Source organism: Protopterus annectens, chromosome 7.part0, assembly GCF_019279795.1.
Source record: "Protopterus annectens isolate FY-2018-M chromosome 7.part0, PAN1.0, whole genome shotgun sequence".
Taxonomy (NCBI): domain Eukaryota; kingdom Metazoa; phylum Chordata; order Ceratodontiformes; family Protopteridae; genus Protopterus; species Protopterus annectens.
Window position 1 is genome coordinate 1,186,895,995 of NC_056739.1, and position 17,688 is coordinate 1,186,913,682.

The following is a 17,688-nucleotide window of genomic DNA, read 5'->3' on the forward strand; positions in this document are numbered from 1 at the left end:
CTGGATCACAGTAATGGCTCCAGAACTCTGTACCAAAGAGGCAGGCATTTGTGTGTTGTTCGAGCTTTGTTATGAAGTTCATTTTTTTGTCTGTTTGGTATTAAAATGTAAAAAAAATGCCTTTTGCATAACTGTTGACTAATTTGAAAAAATGGTTTTGATTTTAGAAATATTATTTTAATTATTTTTTTAAGGCACCGATTCACTGGGAGGAGAGAAATGTTACAGCTGTTAAAGGCCCCGGTGGGAAGTGGATGATTCCTCTGGAAGCCAAAGAATCAATGGATAAAAGCAAGATTGGGCTGAAAGGTAACTGTTTCACCATGTCATTGCTTTTGTTAGGGTATTAATAAGTGGCTTATGCAGTGCTGTTTAACAGATGATATATAGGCAGACAGCTTTAAGTCTAATGAGCTGGTTTGAGTAATTTGCAAGTCATATGTGTTCCACAGGTCTTCGTCTAACAGTTCTTCATGTGTTTTTCTTAGACATGCTGTACTCGTCATATATGCTGTCCTTACCTAGTGCTTTACATGTCATTTTTTATATCATCCTTCCGGGGAGCTATGATGGAATATAATCCTTATGATTTTTAAACCACAGTTGCTGTCTGTTTCTCTAAGAACAGTTAGCAGAAGCACTGAAGGATTGCCTGACTGTCCCTCTCTGGATGCATTTGAGGTTGAATCTCCCTCTGTCTGGATGCATTGAAGACCACTGTTCAAGACAATTTGATGAGGAGGATGATATCCAGAGGAGACACTGTTCCCTTTTCACAAGCCCCACTGCTATCACCTTGTCTCCTACCGAATGTGCTACCCTGGCAAAAGACAGTGGGAATTTTAGATGTGACCAACCATCTAAACAAAACAGCAGTCCAGGAAGTCCCACCAGACCAGCGAAGTTTTAGGTTTTACTCAAGGTTCTTCATGGTGTCAAAGAAGTCAAAAGACCTCAGTCACTCAGACCAAATATGTTTATGCATTACAAAAAAAAAAAAAAAAAAAACTTTCCGAATGGTCCCTCTAGAAATCTGTCCTTACTTGCCTACAGGAAGGAGACTGAATGTGTTCTTTGGACGTTCAGGATCCTTGTCTACACTTAAAAGTTACAAAAAAAGTCTAGAAGATTGTTCTGCTTCCAGAGGGGGGCCAGTCACTACCAGTTCAGAACCCTGCCTTTGCCCTCACCACAACCCCAGTGGTGTTCACCAAATGCATGCATCCAGTAGCATCTCCTGTTGGCTGCTACTGGGGCCACACATTTGGCCCCAGTAGCAGTCGACTTGAGACTACAGGAAATCAGCATCTTGCCTTATCTGGATGACTGGCTTATAGCTGCTACTTCAAGAAAATCTCTTGTCAAAGTAAGGGAGTACTTGCTCCATTTATAAATGATCATACGGTTATTCATCAGTCTTCCCACGTCTTTGCTGGAAACAACCCCAATGCCATCGTTCACTAGTTGTCAGCCAGACACCAATGTAAAACCGAACAGATCGAATTTCTCCTTTTCATCAAGTAGTTGCACTCCAGCTGCAGTAAGGCAAACCAAGGTCTGGAGTGGCATTCTAAATCTTACAATCAGCGTTGACAACTTTACTGCATTTTTTTCTCAGCTGCATACCTTATGAGAGTCCTTCATTGGATTTCTAGGGTGTAGTGGTCACAGATTCATGACCCAGTGACTCAGACAATCTTGTTGCAACCACTTTCAGTGATGGCCTCAACTGCAAAGTCTGTCATTGGGTTGTCCCTTTTTACACTCCCTTTCCCTATACCAGCTGTCACAGTCAGTGTGGGTGTGTCTGCCTTGAGGTGGGGGGTGGGGTATTGTCTGAGATTAATAGTTTTGCAAAACTTGGACTTGGATAGAGGCCCAGCTGTACTTCACTTTCCTAAAGATGAGGGAAGTCCTTCTAGTGTTGCAGGCATTCTTGGGACATCTTCATTAGGGTGCAGTAGCCTTTCACTCTTGGCAAAATAACAGTAATTCAATAAGCTAAGGAGAACCAGATTCTACCTTCTGTGTTGGGACTCCATGATGGCTTAGGAACAGGTTTTAAATTCACAGCACTTTCTAGGAGCATTGCACATCGTGGGTCATGCCAAATCTGTAGCCAACAAACTGAACATATGTCTCCTATTACCTCATGAATGGTCTCTGTGCATGTCAGCACTGATGGACTTGTGCTGCTGGGGGGAGTTGCCTGTCCTTCCACTGCTAAATACAGCATCTTCTTTTCCCTAATCCCTCCACAGGGTCAGACTCCTAGGGAAGATGTCCATCCTTGGCCCCCAGGTTTCACTTCTCTACTCATGATGAACTTTATTCAGAAAGCCAAACTTTTTAAAGCTACTGTCATTCTCATAGCCATCATCTGACCTCAGCTGGTATGGTTTCTCTTGCTGTGGCCTCACCTCATAAGGAGACCCCTCCTTCTGGAATATAATCCAGGGCTATCTCACCTGTCCAGCAAACCAGGGTCTATATCACCTTATCGAAAAGTCTTAATATCGAATGACTTTTGATCGAACCGTAAAAGTCGAAAGCTGAAAATAGCAAAAACGAGAATGAGCAAATTCTTTCCCTGGGAAAGAAATCGCTAGTCCTACCACCAACTACACACTAATCTAAACATTACAAAGTGAGGGCTATGCCCAACACCCCCCCCCCCAACTACATATACCAACTCCGAGATCGCAATACAGTGGGGAAAAGGGCAAACTCACAAGAATGGCCAAGCAGTTTCTTTCCCAGGGAAAGCGCTCATTCGCGTTTTCACTATTTTCAGCGTTCAACTTTTACGGTTTGATCAAAAGCCATTCAATATTACGGCTTTTCGATAACGTAATATAGACCCAGCAAACCACATCCAGGTCACCTGGTCCTTTAAGGTAACCATATGGCTTCTCCACTTCCAGTGATGGCAGAGATCCAGCATACTCTCCTAAGGTGATCCAGTTATTAAAAATATCCTAGAAACATGTTACTAGGAAGGCTCACAGAAATAATTGGCATAAGTTTGCCTCTAGGTGAAGTAATAGAGTCTGGACCCTTTTACAGTGTCCTTTTCAACTTTTTTTTTTTTTTCTTATCAAAAGTCTTTGACAAAGCTTCCAGTTTTTCTTTGATAAAAGTCAATTTGGTGACTATTTCAATTCATCACGAGTGTTTAGCTGCTAGTCATTTGCTTCTCATAATAGGTAAAGCATTTTTAAACTGGGGTAATTCTATTCATACCTCCCTACAAAGATCAAGTCCCTACTTGGAATTTGGATCTTAAATTTCTCTCTTGGAAAACATTATTTTTAGTTGCTGTTATCTCAGCTGGAAGAGAATCCGAACTAAATGTTCTCCTCTCAAAACTTCATACATCGTCTTTCATGATGAAAGAGTAGTTCTCTGAACTAATGTAGCCTGTATGTCCAAGGTAGCATTTGACCTGAATCAGTCAGCTTTCCAGTGTTTTTTTTTTTTCTGCAACATTCAAACAAAAGACAGTTTTCATAATCTCAGCTCTTGCCCCCAAAGCAGGGTTGTGATAGTGAGGAAGAGAGCACCGTTAGGCAGTAGTTGTAGGACCTCCTAGATGAAGTGGGGCAAAAATGCGTTGTTGATTATGGGGGACCGGAATGCTTATATGAGGACAAATAGAATAGGATAGAGAGACTACTTGGACCTAAATGGGTGAGCCAGCAGAAATAATGAAGGAAAGGCCATTCTAGAATTCTGTCTGCCAAATGGTTTGGTGGTGGCCATCACATAGTTCACCAAGAGAGACAGTCAAAGGATCACATACAAGAGTGGTCCAACGTGCAACCCAGGTAGGCTTTATCCTCGTAAGAAAAGGTCACTGCGGTAAATTCAGAGATTGGAAATCATCTGCAGTGAAACTGTTAGTTCTGAGCATAAATCACTGGTGGCCACATTCAGCTTTAAGCAGTTTCTGAGAAGGCTGTAAGGTCAACAGAAACAAGTTGATACCTGGAAGATGTTCTTTGTGTTTCACTGTTGCAGTCATCACATTTGGGTTACCTGCTTGCAGTAGCCCTCAGTTGGCCTGATTAATAAAGCCTTGGGTCTTGCGTTGGTTGCTGTCTCATCTTCCATGACGTCAGGTAGTCAGAGGTATAAAGCATGCAGCCAACGCCATTACATCAGTCTTTCTTGCCGTGTGGTGCCCGAAGCAGAAGCAGTTCGCAAGTGCCAGTCGGCCGACTGCTGAAATTTTTGTTTTCGAGTTTCAGAACCAAAGTCTTCAACTAAGCTAAGTACCCCATTGGGGAAACCTTTTTCTTGCTCTAAACCGATGTCAGTAAAAGTTAATAATTGTATTTCTTGTGGAAAGCAAATACCTCATAAAGATTTTCATTCGTACTGCATTCCTTGCTTAGGCCCTGACCACGACGTACCTTGCTGTCGGTTTTGTGCCTTATTTAAACAGCAAACTATTCGTCATCGGTTTATTTACACTTCTAAATATTTGGGTACTCTGTTCAATTATCCAGATATGGCTTCGGTTAGCCATCCGACTACTGACATTCCGAAAAAATGCAAAGAAAAGACAGAGACAGACCGCATAGGTCCAAAGCTGCCGATGACGCTTCTCCTAAGCTAGTCGCCAGTTCGCCGGTACTCAGTGAGGTGCTTTCGCAGCCCCTGATACTCGCTACTACAGATTTGCAGGCCACTACTGAGATCCATTCGGAGTCTGGTATGCCGCGAGATGCTTCAACTGTGGATCCTGTGGATGTCTCTACCTTGGATGGGTCCGGAGCCGCTGTGCAGGCACCGGCTTCTGAGGGTGCATTCAGGCCTACTGACTTGCATATTAAATCAACTCCATCTTCTTCTTCAAGGCCTAAGACTCGATCCGTGCCTAGAAAACAGACACCCAGACCGCATGGTCAGGCCTCTATGCCTATAAAACAAATGATAAGAATGGCAGAAGACCTTATTACTTTAATCAGGGGAAACCACCCTTCCCCCTCTAAGAGACGTAGGACTGAGTTTGCTTATGATTCTTCTGATCAGGACTCTGATGACCAGGATTTACCCTTATCTACCTATGAGGATTCTGATGCAGAGGACTCTATTCCCTCTGCTTCCCCTCCAGAGGATTTCTCTTTTGGTGAAACCTTGCATACTCTTAGGGAGCATTTCCACTGGGAAAGCCAGGATTACTCTGACTCCAAAAAGAGGCTTAGGGATTTCTTACTCCTGCCCCAACACAGGTCTTTAGCTATCCCCCCTGTACTGGACATTGTTGTTGATGCCTTTTCGGAATCTAGCTTGGCCCCTGACTCTTTACCTCCTGCTCCCAGAAAACCAGATAGATATTACAGGGTTCCTGACTCTCACAAGTTCCTGTTTAAAAATCCTACTGTGGATCCTGAGACCATTTCACAGGGACCTAAGGGCATTAAGGCTACTACTGCCAGAAATCCTTCCCCTGGATAGAGATTCCAGTGCGCTGGATAGATGGGGTAAGAAGGTATACACTTCTGCAACCTTGGCCATTAGGGCCTTAAACTGCCAGTTTCACATGTTAAAGTATCAGCAGCATATTATTGGATTGCTTAAACAGAAAATGATGTTGATTCCTGACTGTGCTGAAAATAAAGATTTACAGGATTTAATGCATTCTGCTGAACAAGTTGGAAAACATACTTTGCAATGTGGTTTTGATGCACTAGAGGCATCTTGCAGGGCTGCTGTCACTGGGTCTGTACTTAGAAGGCATGTTTGGCTTAAGGAACAATCTTTGCCAGATCATGTTAAAGCAAAGTTCCTGGATGGTCCCTTAAACCAAGACCACCTGTTTGGCAACAAAGCAGAAGTACTTAAAAAGATGGAGGAAAAAGCTAAATCTATGCAAACTGTTAAAGATTTCCTGCAGGTACAGCCTCCCAGATTTAGTAGGCATTGGCCCTCTAAAAATTAGTCCTTTCCTGCCTCTTCTGGGCCTTCTCAGTCCAGACCCAGAAGCAGCAGAACTCCCAGGCTTCAGTCCCAAGGTACTTACAAGACTAAGCAGTGGGGGGCTCTCACTTCCAAAGCAGGGAGTGGTAAGACTCACCACTATGGTAAACTGTCTCAATGACTTCACTTTAAATCTTCCAAGCCCTGCACAACTGACTGTTTTTTTGGGGAAAAGATTGCCCAGCAGGCAAAAAATTGTGAACTCGTTACCCAGGACAAATGAGTTTTAAATATAGTTTCCCAAGGATACAGATTCCACTTTCACTCCTTACCAACCCCAAACGGTTGGCCAGATCTACCCCCAAATCAGTGGGCAGAGGCTCAAAAGCAAATTATCTCTCTTAAGCATCAGGGCTATTCAACCTGTTCCAGAAGAGGAAAGGGGACAAGGGTTCTACTCAAGACTTTTCCTGGTGCCCAGAAAAGATAACTCCTGGCTTCCTATCCTGGACCTCTCTATCCTAAACACATTTTTGGTGATCCCAAAATTCAAGATGCTAACTCTTCACCAGCTGCTCCCTATGCTAGGCAAGGATGCCTGGTTGGCAACACTTGATTTAAAAGAAGCCTACCTGCACATCCCAATAAGGGAATCTTGCAGAAGATACCTACGCTTCAAAGCAGGTTACATGCACTATCAGTTCTCTGCACTGCCCTTTGGCTTATCTACTGCGTCCAGGGTATTCACAAAGTGCCTAACTGCAGTCATTACATTTTGCAGGCAAAGAAATATCTAAATATATCCATACCTGGACGATTGTCTAATTCAGGCAGAAAGCCAGGACATACTATTGAATCATCTGGCTTTTGTACAGAAATTGCTAACTTCTCTGGGGTACACCATAAACAAAAAGAAATCACATCTTTTACCCTGCTAACAAATTGTATTCCTGGGAGCAAGCTTGAATACAGCTTCCCAGATGGCCTTTCTCACGCCAGAAAAACTAGTTCATTTGACAGCCTACTTCAAACTACTGGCCACAAAAACCTAGCTATCTGCAAGGAAAATACTGCAAGCCCTAGGGTTCATGGCTTCCTGCATTCTCCTAATTCCATTTGCACGACTGCATATGAGGAAAATACAATGGTATCTAAAAAGCCTATGGTGTCAACATTCTCAGGATCTAGAAGCAATGATTCCTATCATAACTTGTCTACAGATAGAGTTCCTTTGGTGGGCAGAGGCCTGTCACCAAAACAAGGGACTGCCATTCACTCTACCCCCTGCCGCCCAAACCATAACAACAGACGCATCAGACTGTGCATGGGGGGCTCACTTGGCAGGGAAGTGCATTCAGGGCAAATGGAACCCAAGTCAAATGCACCTGCATATCAATCAAAAAGAAATGTTAGCTATACAGAATGCTCTGACAGTCTACAAGGACCACATTCTTCCAGGGCAATTAATGGTGAAGATGGACAACACCACTGTTATGTGGTACATAAACAAGCAGGGGAAACCCACTCATACCCTCTTTGCAGACTAGCCATGGCTCTGTGGAACACAGGCTTGAGCTACCAAGTGCACTTACAGGCTCAATTCCTGCCAGGAAAGCGAAATACACTGGCAGACGAACTAAGCAGAAATCTCATGGACCCACACAAGTGGAAAACTGGAACCAAAGATATTCTACATGTTGAGAAACAAATGGGGGAGCTCAGATATAGACCTGTTTGCCTCCCCCCGAGAACTACCAATTGGAAAAGTTCTGCACAAGGACTCCCCACAAGCAAGCTTGGAAATTGGATGCCCTGTCCTTCATCTGGAAAAACCTATCAGTTTATGCCTTTCCCCCTCTGCCTCTCCTCTCCAAGGTGCTACTAAAGATCAAACAGGACAAACCAAGGACGATACTGATTGCACCAGACTGGCCACACCTACACTGGTACCCCCTTTTGAGCAGTGTGTTACTGCTGGCACCATGGCACCTGCCTCAGACCCGTGCCTTGCTGTCCCAGCAGGAGGGCCAGATTCTGCACCCACCGCTTCAAACCCTGAACCTGGCAGCCTGGCTGATGACCTGATCTCTCCGTTACCATCCTTCAGTAAGCAAGTGTTGGATGTCATTCTGGAGGCAAGGAGGCCTAGTACTAGAAAATCCTTTGCTGAAAAATGGAAAAGATTATGTTTCTGGAACCAAACTCAGGGGATGGGCACAGTGGCGCCCAATTTACCTCAGATTCTTCAATATTTAACTGAGATGCTGCACAAGGGCCTTTCCTTTTCCTCCATCAAAATTCATGCCTCAGCCATTTCAGCTCATTACAACACAGAACCACCCCTCTTCTCTCATCCACTGCTGAAGCAGTTCCTCAGAGGGGGCAAAAACTTAAGACCACCCAGGAGAGCCCCTACTCCAGCCTGGGACCTTAACTTTGAATTGGAAAAACTCACTCTCCTCCTTTTGAACTCGCTGCAAATGCAGAGTTGAAATTATTTTCTTGGAAAACAGCCTTTCTTTTTGTCATCACTTCAGCAAAAAGGGTGTCTGAATTACAGGCCCTCATGGCAGTGGAGCCTTTCATCATATTTCATGCGAACAGGGTGTTCCTCAGGATCAGTCCCTCCTTCATGCCCAAGGTGGTATCCAGTGAGGCCTTTAATCAGTCCATTCATTTGCCAACCTTCTTTTCAAATGCACAGAACAAAGGGGAATGAATACTGCACTCCTTAGATGTGCACAGACAACTTAGGTTTTATTTTGACAGGACTAAACCTCTCAGGAAATCTGAACAACTGCTGGCTGCATTTGTTGCAGGGGCAGAGGGGAAGGTCATTTCAAAGCAAACCATTTCTAAATGGATAGGCCATTGCATTCATTTCTGCTATAAGCACCATGGAAAACCTACCCCATAGGGGATTAGACCACATTCAACCAGGGCTGCATCTACCTCTACAGCCTTTCTTAGAGGTGTCCCTACCAGGGACATCCTAGAAGCTGCTACCTTGACTTCTGTACATACCTTCACCAAGCATTACCATTTGCCAATTTTTTTCTAAATCCAGAGCTGGCTTTGCCACTGCAGTCTTGCTCCGATTCTTAAGTTCATAGGTAGATACTAGGCTATCTGCCCTAGGGTATTTATAAGCCTAGCCAGAGTGTATTTGGCTTCCGCCTCCCTATTAGATTAGCCTACTGTGCCTCTGTAAAGTAGGTCACAGAAGGTACCCTTTTAAGATTAGTTTACTGTGCCTCTGTCTAGCAAGGACACAGGAGAGATCCCAGGGGTGAATTTGCGATTTCCCATACACGCGTCCAAATTTCGCTTGAAGAGGGTCAGCGAGGGGCTATGTCTAACATGAATTGGGATTCTCTTCCAGAGTGAGGGGAGCCTCTGGGAAATGAATCTGTCCCTCCAGCATGTCCTATTTATTTTTGTGCTGAGGTTTAGTCCCTGGAACGTGTAGCTCTAAGGGACTTGGATTTTTCTTGAGGTGGAGCATGTCCATTAATTCTGGGTTTGACATGGCTTTATACGTCAGGCATAGATCGCCTCTGAGTAGGCGGTAAGCGACTGAGTAGAGCTGGAGTTTCTTTAGTCGAGCTGCATAGGACATCTGTTCGTAACCCATGATCCTCTTGGTGAGGTACTTTTGGGGTCTCTCCAGTTGCTGCAGGTGTCGGGTAAGGTACATCCCAAAAGGGGCATTGTATTCAATTATGGGCCTGATGAGTGACTAGTAGAGGGGCACAATGACCTCTCTTGATATAGATGCAAACCCTTTCGTGATAAGGTGGGCTATATAGAGAAGGTCTTTCTAACCACTTTGGCAACGTGATTATCAAAGGAGAGATTACTATCTACGTTGGTCCCCAAATCTCTAATTATTTCTTCCGTACTTAATGGATTACCACCTATGTGGTAATTTGTGGGTACCTTGTTTTTCCCAAAGGGGATGATTATGCACTTTTAAGCATTTAGCTTGAGGCCGTGGCTCTGGCACCAAGCATCCGTCTCTGTGAGACCCTTTTGGAGGATGCTTGTGTCAGCTGGAGATTCGATTATGGCCCCCAGTTTGCAGTCATCTGCGAACTTTGTCAGCCATAATCCCCCCGTGTTAGCCTGAACCTCAGAGAAGTATATACCGAACATAGCTTTGGGAATCTACCCAAATATGATGACTGCAACATTGAAACACGAAGAACATAGTACAGTTGTATACACTTACCATAAATGTAGATGTTCAAGTGTATTCACTGTTGCAGTCCTAGTTGCCCTCCCTCCAGCCCCCTGACTTCTATTGGCTATACCTCTATTCTTGCTTTCTATGCTTAAAGCTTTTTGGTGTATTTGCTTTTTTGTTGGAGGTGTAATCTTGTATATATAATTGCTTCCCATTATGGGGGCACCTGACATCTGGGGCAAGAAAAACTGATGTAGTGGCGTCGGCTGCATGCTTTATACCCCTGAATAACTGACATCATGGAGAATGAGACAGCAACCGACGCAGGACCCAAGACTTTGTTAATCAGGCCGACGGAGGGCTCCTGCAAGCAGATAACCCAAATGCGACGACTGCAACAGTGAATAAACTCGAACATCTACATTTATGGTAAGTGTACATAATTGTACTTAGACTGAAATGAAGACATGGGAGTTCAAGTAAATACTCAGGGCTATTGCACCTTAGAAAGAAGAAGAAATGGGTGGAATTGAAGAAAAATGTCAGCATCTCAAAACAGTGTGTATAAAGACTGTAAAACAGATCTGTGACCAAGCCAGGTATGGAAATAATCTGCATTCCACCACAGCTTATGTACAAGTCCAGGAAGGTATCACAAGAAAGAAAGAAGTACAGGAAGAAGTGGAAGATAACAAAGATGGATCAGGCTAAGAAGGAATACTGTTTGGCTAATAGAGGCTAAGAGAGCAGTTGTAATGACAAAGAATAAGCTCTACCAGCCTCGTGAAAAAGCAGCTTAGCAGATGGTACCAAGAAACTCTGCTAGGTAGCAAGGCAAAGACGGAAAGAAAAAGAAATTGTTCATCAGACACCATTCAGAAAGGATGCCACCAGTATAATCACCAGTCCAAAGGACATCAAAAGCAGATGGAAGTAGTGCTTCCAGCAGCTTCTGCATGAAGAAGAGCCCACAGAAACAGTACTACCTCATGCACAGCCCACAATTAAGAAGGAAGAACCCACCCTAGAAACGTAAGTACAACAGTAAAGAAAATGAAGTGGGGAAAACAGCCGGCTCAGATGAAGTTACAGCAAATATGATCTTGATATTGGGCAAGGTAAGGAGATACAGTTCTTGAGGGAGGAAAAAGCCATATCCCAGATGACTGGCAAATAAGGATTATAGTGCCAATGACCAAGAACAAAGGGGACATTCACAACTGTGGGCAGTACAGAGGTATCAAACTCCTGCTACACTGCACGGAAGTCCTGGAGGGGGTGATTGGTAAATGAATAAGCAGAATAGGTAGAAAATGAAATGGTTGATAAGTAGTTAGGATTTGGATCAGGATTCAGCACAACCAACCCAGTGTTTACGGTGCAACAGATAATGGAGATAAAGAAGGAATCTAACTTGAGCATTCCTGGACTTGAATAAAGCATTTGGCAAACCCTCAAATACTAGGTAAAATCATATGGCAAGAGTTCAAAATGCTTAAAGGTATGAGGTGCTTAAAATATAATATAAAATAATAATTTCACAAACCTGCAAGAAATCCTACATGCATATAAGCAGAAAACTAACATCACACAAAAAATAATTCCTACTGGAGCATAACTTTGCCAGTCATAACTGTCGTTTAAAATATGTAATTTTAAACCCAAGTGTGTGGGAGCAGTTCCCCATTTAAAACTATCTACAGATATTCTTTACAGTTAAAGATCTCGTGTATTTTTTCTGTGTTCATTTTAAATATGTATATAAAGCACCAATCAGTGCCTGTAAAATTAAACTTAACTGATGGATGTTCCAGCGTATGTGTATAATATAATATAAAATGCTCATTTCACAGGTATACAGGAAAACATGTACATGAGTAAAAACTTTTCAGTAGCATACACAGTATTTCACACTGGAGGACAAATGTGGCCGTCTTAACAAAACATGCTATTTTAAAACGTGTCATTTATACCTGGGGAAACAAAGCTCCAGTTATCATTCACAGATGACCTGTGTAGTTAAAGTTCTGATGTATTTGTTTTCTTTCTTCATTTCAAATCTGTGTGTAAAATAATTATTAATGCATATAAATTTAGCTGAGAGATGTTTCAGTGTATGTTTGTATAGTGTATTGGTATGTTTATGGCATTTGATGTTACTTAATGCTTTCTAGAGGTGTGATCTACATGGAAGGTTCCACAGAGGCAGAAGGCCAGATATATGACCCATTCAGTGTTACATGTTATAGAAGTTTTGATGTCAAAACTTTGATGGGTGTTCTTAGAAGTAAAATTCTTGATTTTCATTGCACAAGGGCAGACACTACAATCTTCACAAGGAGATGACCTTTGAGGTTGGTTGGTAGCCAACCTGGTGTTATCATGTTGCTTAAATCCCTTTTGTTTCCACAGAAATCCTGACAAGGTTTTGCCCCTTCTATAGGAAAATAAACTTTTATCCGGGCACAAACTATCAGAAAACCTGTCCTGTTTCAAAATACTATAGTGGACACTATACAGTGTTTTATATCTGATGTGTATGAGTGTCATAGGTAGTCACCGACCGTTCCCCCATGGAAATAAGTTTATTGTACTGTAGTAAACAAGCTCTAGTCATAATGTCTATCTCTTGTTTAGTTTGTTTTAAATGAGTACTACAGCAACCTTTGTGTCTGAACCTATGAGAAATGTCTTCACTGGATTGTACATACTAACCTTCTGTGGCGCAAATATGTTTAATACTCATAAATTGCAATTTATGGGATGCATGCTTTTTTACTATGATTTATATCACTACCTAGAGGAAACTCTCTGGCATTTTTCCTCTTTAGAAGTATTTTTTGGCTCCCTTGCAAGCTGACCATCTGCTATTCCTGATGCGTCACCTCAGTTGCTGGTGGAAATTTCCTATCTCCTACCTTCACAGGACTTGCTCCAACCGTGTTTGGGGCTGGCAAGGGGCTAGAGGGATCCCGGAGCAGTGTCAGACTGCTACCAAGGGAGTATTTTTACTAATAATTTTATAATTTAATAATCTTTGCCATTGCGCATACCCAGTAGTTTCCAGAGGGTTTGTAGTGGGCATCAGTGCCAGACTGACTCTCACTTCTGCAAGGGGCTTATGTCAGCAGAACACACCTCCCATCCTCAGGAAGCTCCATACAGTTTTCCCTGGTCTCCACCAGGGAAATCATACAATGCAAGTTTGCCCTGTACATGTGCAATACCACCCTTCTCACCAGCCTCACTGAGAACCGGCGACTGGCTTAGGAGAAGCTTCGTCGTCAGTTTTGGGCCTTAGTTGTTTTTCTCTATTCTTTTCTTTGTGTTTTTTGTAAACTCCAGTAGTCGGATGGCTATCTGACGATATTTCAGGATAATTAAACTATCGTCCAAAAAAGTTTAAAGAAAAATCATACCGATGCTTAATAGTGCATTGGTTAAATCTAGCACAAAACCGACAACCAGTAACGTTGTGATCAGGACCTAGGCAAGGAATACAGTAAGAATGAAAATCCTTATGAGGTATTTGCTTACCACAAGAAATACAATTATTAACTTTTTCTGACATCGGTCTGGAGCAAGAAAAAAGTTTCCCCAACAGGGTACTTAGCTTTATTGAAGACTTCGGATCTGAAACTCAAACACGAAGATTTCAGGAGTCTGCCGACCGGCACTTGCGAACTGCTTCTGCTTCGGGCACCATGCGGCAAGAAAGACTGAAGAAAATGATGTCGGCTGCTTCTTTTATACCCCTGACGACCTGACATCAGGGAAGGGGTGACGGCAGCCGAAGCAGGACCCAATACTTTGGAATTCAGGCCGGCTGAGGGCAACCTGCCAGCAGGATTACCCAAATGTAATGACTGCAACAGTGAATACACTCGAACATCTACATTTATGGTAAGTGTACACAACTATACTTTTTCCCTGGTCTCCACCAGGGAAATCATACAATGCAAGTTTGCCCTGTACATGTGCAACACCACCCTTCTCACTCTGGATTGGCATCCCCATTTTTCCTACTTGCTTCAAGCATTTGGGCCTCTATTCAAACTCAGGACTTTATCCTTGCACAGCACCGGTGCAGGCTATCCCTTGGCTGGTTTTAGATCCTTTCAGACTTGTGGTATACACATATTCATTTAAATTCCCTTGCTTGCTTATACATTCATACATGAAACACTGCAGTCTATTTAATACTGCACTGATGTGATAAGATGCATCTGTATTGAAAAAGTTCTTGTCTGTTGTAAACAACATTCGGCTTTTACCCAAGTTCCGAAATCAAATAGCATATATAAAGTTAGAATTAACTATTTCAGTATGTTAAGTCTCGTCTTCCATAAGCCGTATAAGTTACTCCATGGATAGCATACTCTTCTAAAACCATACTAAATCTTGTAGTATAGCTTTAAGTGCCCAAGTGGACCTTGAACTCGCATAAGGCTGTACTAGGGATGTGATTTCATCACAGTTTGCTTGTCTGCTGCCATACGCTCTTGAGGAGCAGATGGGTTGGCATAAATGGTTAAGGTGCTGACCTCTCCGGTATAAGTACGGGATTTGATTCTGACCATTCTTGTGCTTATTGTGCTTACAGTGTGTTCGGATTTAAACCCCCACAGTCTGTGTAATATTAAGCCTCTGAACAAGCTGACAGCCTTTTAAACAAAGTATGTCAGAACTGCAGATTTCTTATAACCCTTTAAAGTCATGCCTGACTTCATCTGAGAGTCCATATTTTTCCTTGCAGTCCTTAGATTGTCTTTCTGTGTGTGCTTCCAGTTGCTGTCCTCCTCATATTTCCTGGAGTTTCTTTGTAAACATTGGGAATAGATGTATAGTCTTCCTTCCTGGCCTCTCTGCTCTGTGTTTGTCTGATCTCTTCTTCCTGTATGGCCTCCTCTTCATTTAGTCTTCATGAAGGGTCACCACTGTGCTTTCTCTGCATTGATCCTGCTGGTTTTAACCTTGTCACCCATCTTCTGGAGAAGGGGATGCCATTATACTACCTGACAGGAGGTCTTTCAGTTGTGTTAGAGTAACCCAAGTCTGCTCATCTCCTGCTTGAAGAGTCTGATCATCTCTGGAAATGCAGTTCTTTATAGCAAGTTTTAGTTGCAAAGTCTAGAAGTCTTTAAATCATACAAAATTTGATTACCATCCAGATTCTTTCCTTGAACGCATAAGTTTTGTATCTCAGTAATATAGGTCTGGACATCCTTGCAAATGCTGAGGCCGAAATATCTTGTGGGCTTTCTGTTTTAATTTCTTCCATTGGTATATCCATTCATTTGCTCAGTTTTACCTGCAAGAAAGTTTTTTTTTTTTTTTTTTTGTTTTTTTGCAAATTCTGATATTCCCATTATCTTAAATCTTCCTTTAGCCTCTCTCCTCTCTTTTTCCATTTCAGTGAATCTGGTTTTGAGCATCTCAAGCCTTTTTTTCTGTAGCTACAGTTTTGTGCTTGGCCTCATGTAGTTCCTGGTATGCCTCTGTGAAATGAGCCATGTGGCCAGGTAGTGTTTTGTTCAGTGTATTTTAGCATCTGATTTCTCTACACAGCTGCCAGCTGTAACATAATGTTGATCTCAGTATGGTTCATCATAATTTTGTCAAAACTGGAACCTTGTTTTTGATCCAGGGAGGCCTTGCATGTCCATCCCTGCCCTTTCTTGATGCAGTTTGTCTCCTCCCTTCTTTAGGCCAGTATACCTCCTGATAAGGAGCCATCTGACCATTTAATACTTAGAGCCTTTATCCTTTCTTCTTTTTGGTGTCTAATAATTACCACTTAGCCCCTGGACATAAGATAATCCTTGTTGCCACTGTTTAAATGCTTTAGTGTGGGTTTTAATGATAAATTCTTACATCTTACCATGTCCCCTTCCCTTGCCATAAGCCATTACTAATGAGAATTTCTTAATTATTTTATTGAAACTTGTTTTCTGTTGGCTATGTTGTTTTATTTTTAATGGTAAGCCCAATAAATTATGGCCTTAAGTAGCTCTGGAGATGAAATGCAAAGGCACTTGGACAGTAAAAATTAGCCTTTTCTAAAACGCACAGTTGCTGATTTCTTTTTATTTTGTCTGGTAGCAATTTACTTTTCTCTTTGTATTCTGTACTCCTTTTGTCTTGCCAGCAGTATTTCTACAAATGTGACTTCAGCTTCACACTATTTGGTAAACTGAGTAAAATGCACATTCTCTTAACAGGCTGTGGTGTACTCTGTGTTTCATCATGGTGCTTATCCACTCTGTTATGCACAATCAGTTATGCTGTCAGTTTACCTTAATTTGTAATTGGTGAACAATTCAGTGGGAATTAATGACTTGATGCTGACTGGTCAAAATTTGATTTGTAGGTATAGCAGGATCTGTGAAACAGTTGTATACTGTTGGGAAGGTTCTTTTTCTCCATTTTTGGGTGACTAGTCATAGCCGGCTTTAGGCACCAGCGAACCCTGTGGTCGCTGGGGGGCCCCCAACCACAGCAAGTTATTTATCTTGGTATCTTGCAACATGTCTGTCAAACTAACAAAAGTTAGTACAGCAATTGTGTATACTTAATAAGCCAGGTGGGTAATGACTCTAAATTATTTATATGTCCTTTAAAATGCAAAGGTATCTCTGGTTATTGTAACAGTGTCTTATTAAGTAACAGGCTTCACAATACCATTAAATATTTTACCACTGCCATAGTGCCTCTGGCTTAGTTAAACTCTGATTGGTGGATATTCTCTCCACTAAAACCAAAAACATAGCCCGGTTTAAATACCTGCAATACCTGTGGCCGCATGGTGGCCTCTTAATCATCCTTGACTGTGTGGGGATCCCACAGAAGCAGCTGATGGATAGGAAAAAATGTATTAATTTCCTGATTATGTTCTTTATCCTGAACAGGGTTCTTGTATGACCCTGTTAGGATAAAGCTGGTAATGAACATAAGCAAAGGTAAGCAGCAGCAAGATCAGCAGGTTGGAGTGACTGATTTGAGTGCAAACCTTGTATTTTAAGAAGAGCTGATGCTTCCGATCTTCAGAGATGTTTTATCTTTCAGGGAGTTTTATAAATATTGGTAGAACACCAGATACTACAACTCATGAGTATTTTGCAGAAGAATTCAGCATAATACCAAACATAATAGCAGAACAAAGGCTAAAAATTAGGAACATGCTGTAAATATTATTCTAATTCACTTAAAGTTAATAGAATAACACCTTTTGCATCATTATGCATTTTTTGGACAATAAGAAGTATAAACGTTGGATACCTGGAATTATTGACTGTATCCCTGAATGATTTATTAGCAAATCAAATTTTGTACGAAGGACAGATCAAAATTATGAGAAAAATCAGGGAAGGTTTATGAGCAAAATCAGAAAAGGTCTGTGAAATCAGAGATCACTTAAATCAACCAATTAAGCATTGTCAACTAGGCATTATTATGTACTCAATAACAAAAAGCAGCCTTAAAGATGTAAAAACCTAAAAACGGACATATATCTCAGTGTTGAGTCTGTAAACAGCAAGCATGTATAAAAATTTCATACTATAAGATTCATATTTATA

At 42.0% G+C, this 17,688-nt stretch overlaps 1 protein-coding gene across 2 annotated transcripts in view; it reads left to right on the top strand.

Moving 5' to 3' along the window:
- Positions 1 to 17,688, top strand: part of IDH3A (isocitrate dehydrogenase (NAD(+)) 3 catalytic subunit alpha) — a 637,839-nt gene that overhangs the window by 180,155 nt on the left and 439,996 nt on the right. For both annotated transcript variants that reach the window (XM_044077799.1, XM_044077800.1), the window contains exon 4: positions 195 to 309. In XM_044077799.1, the coding sequence (XP_043933734.1) occupies positions 195 to 309 (115 nt within the window). The remainder of the gene's footprint in view (positions 1 to 194; positions 310 to 17,688) is intronic.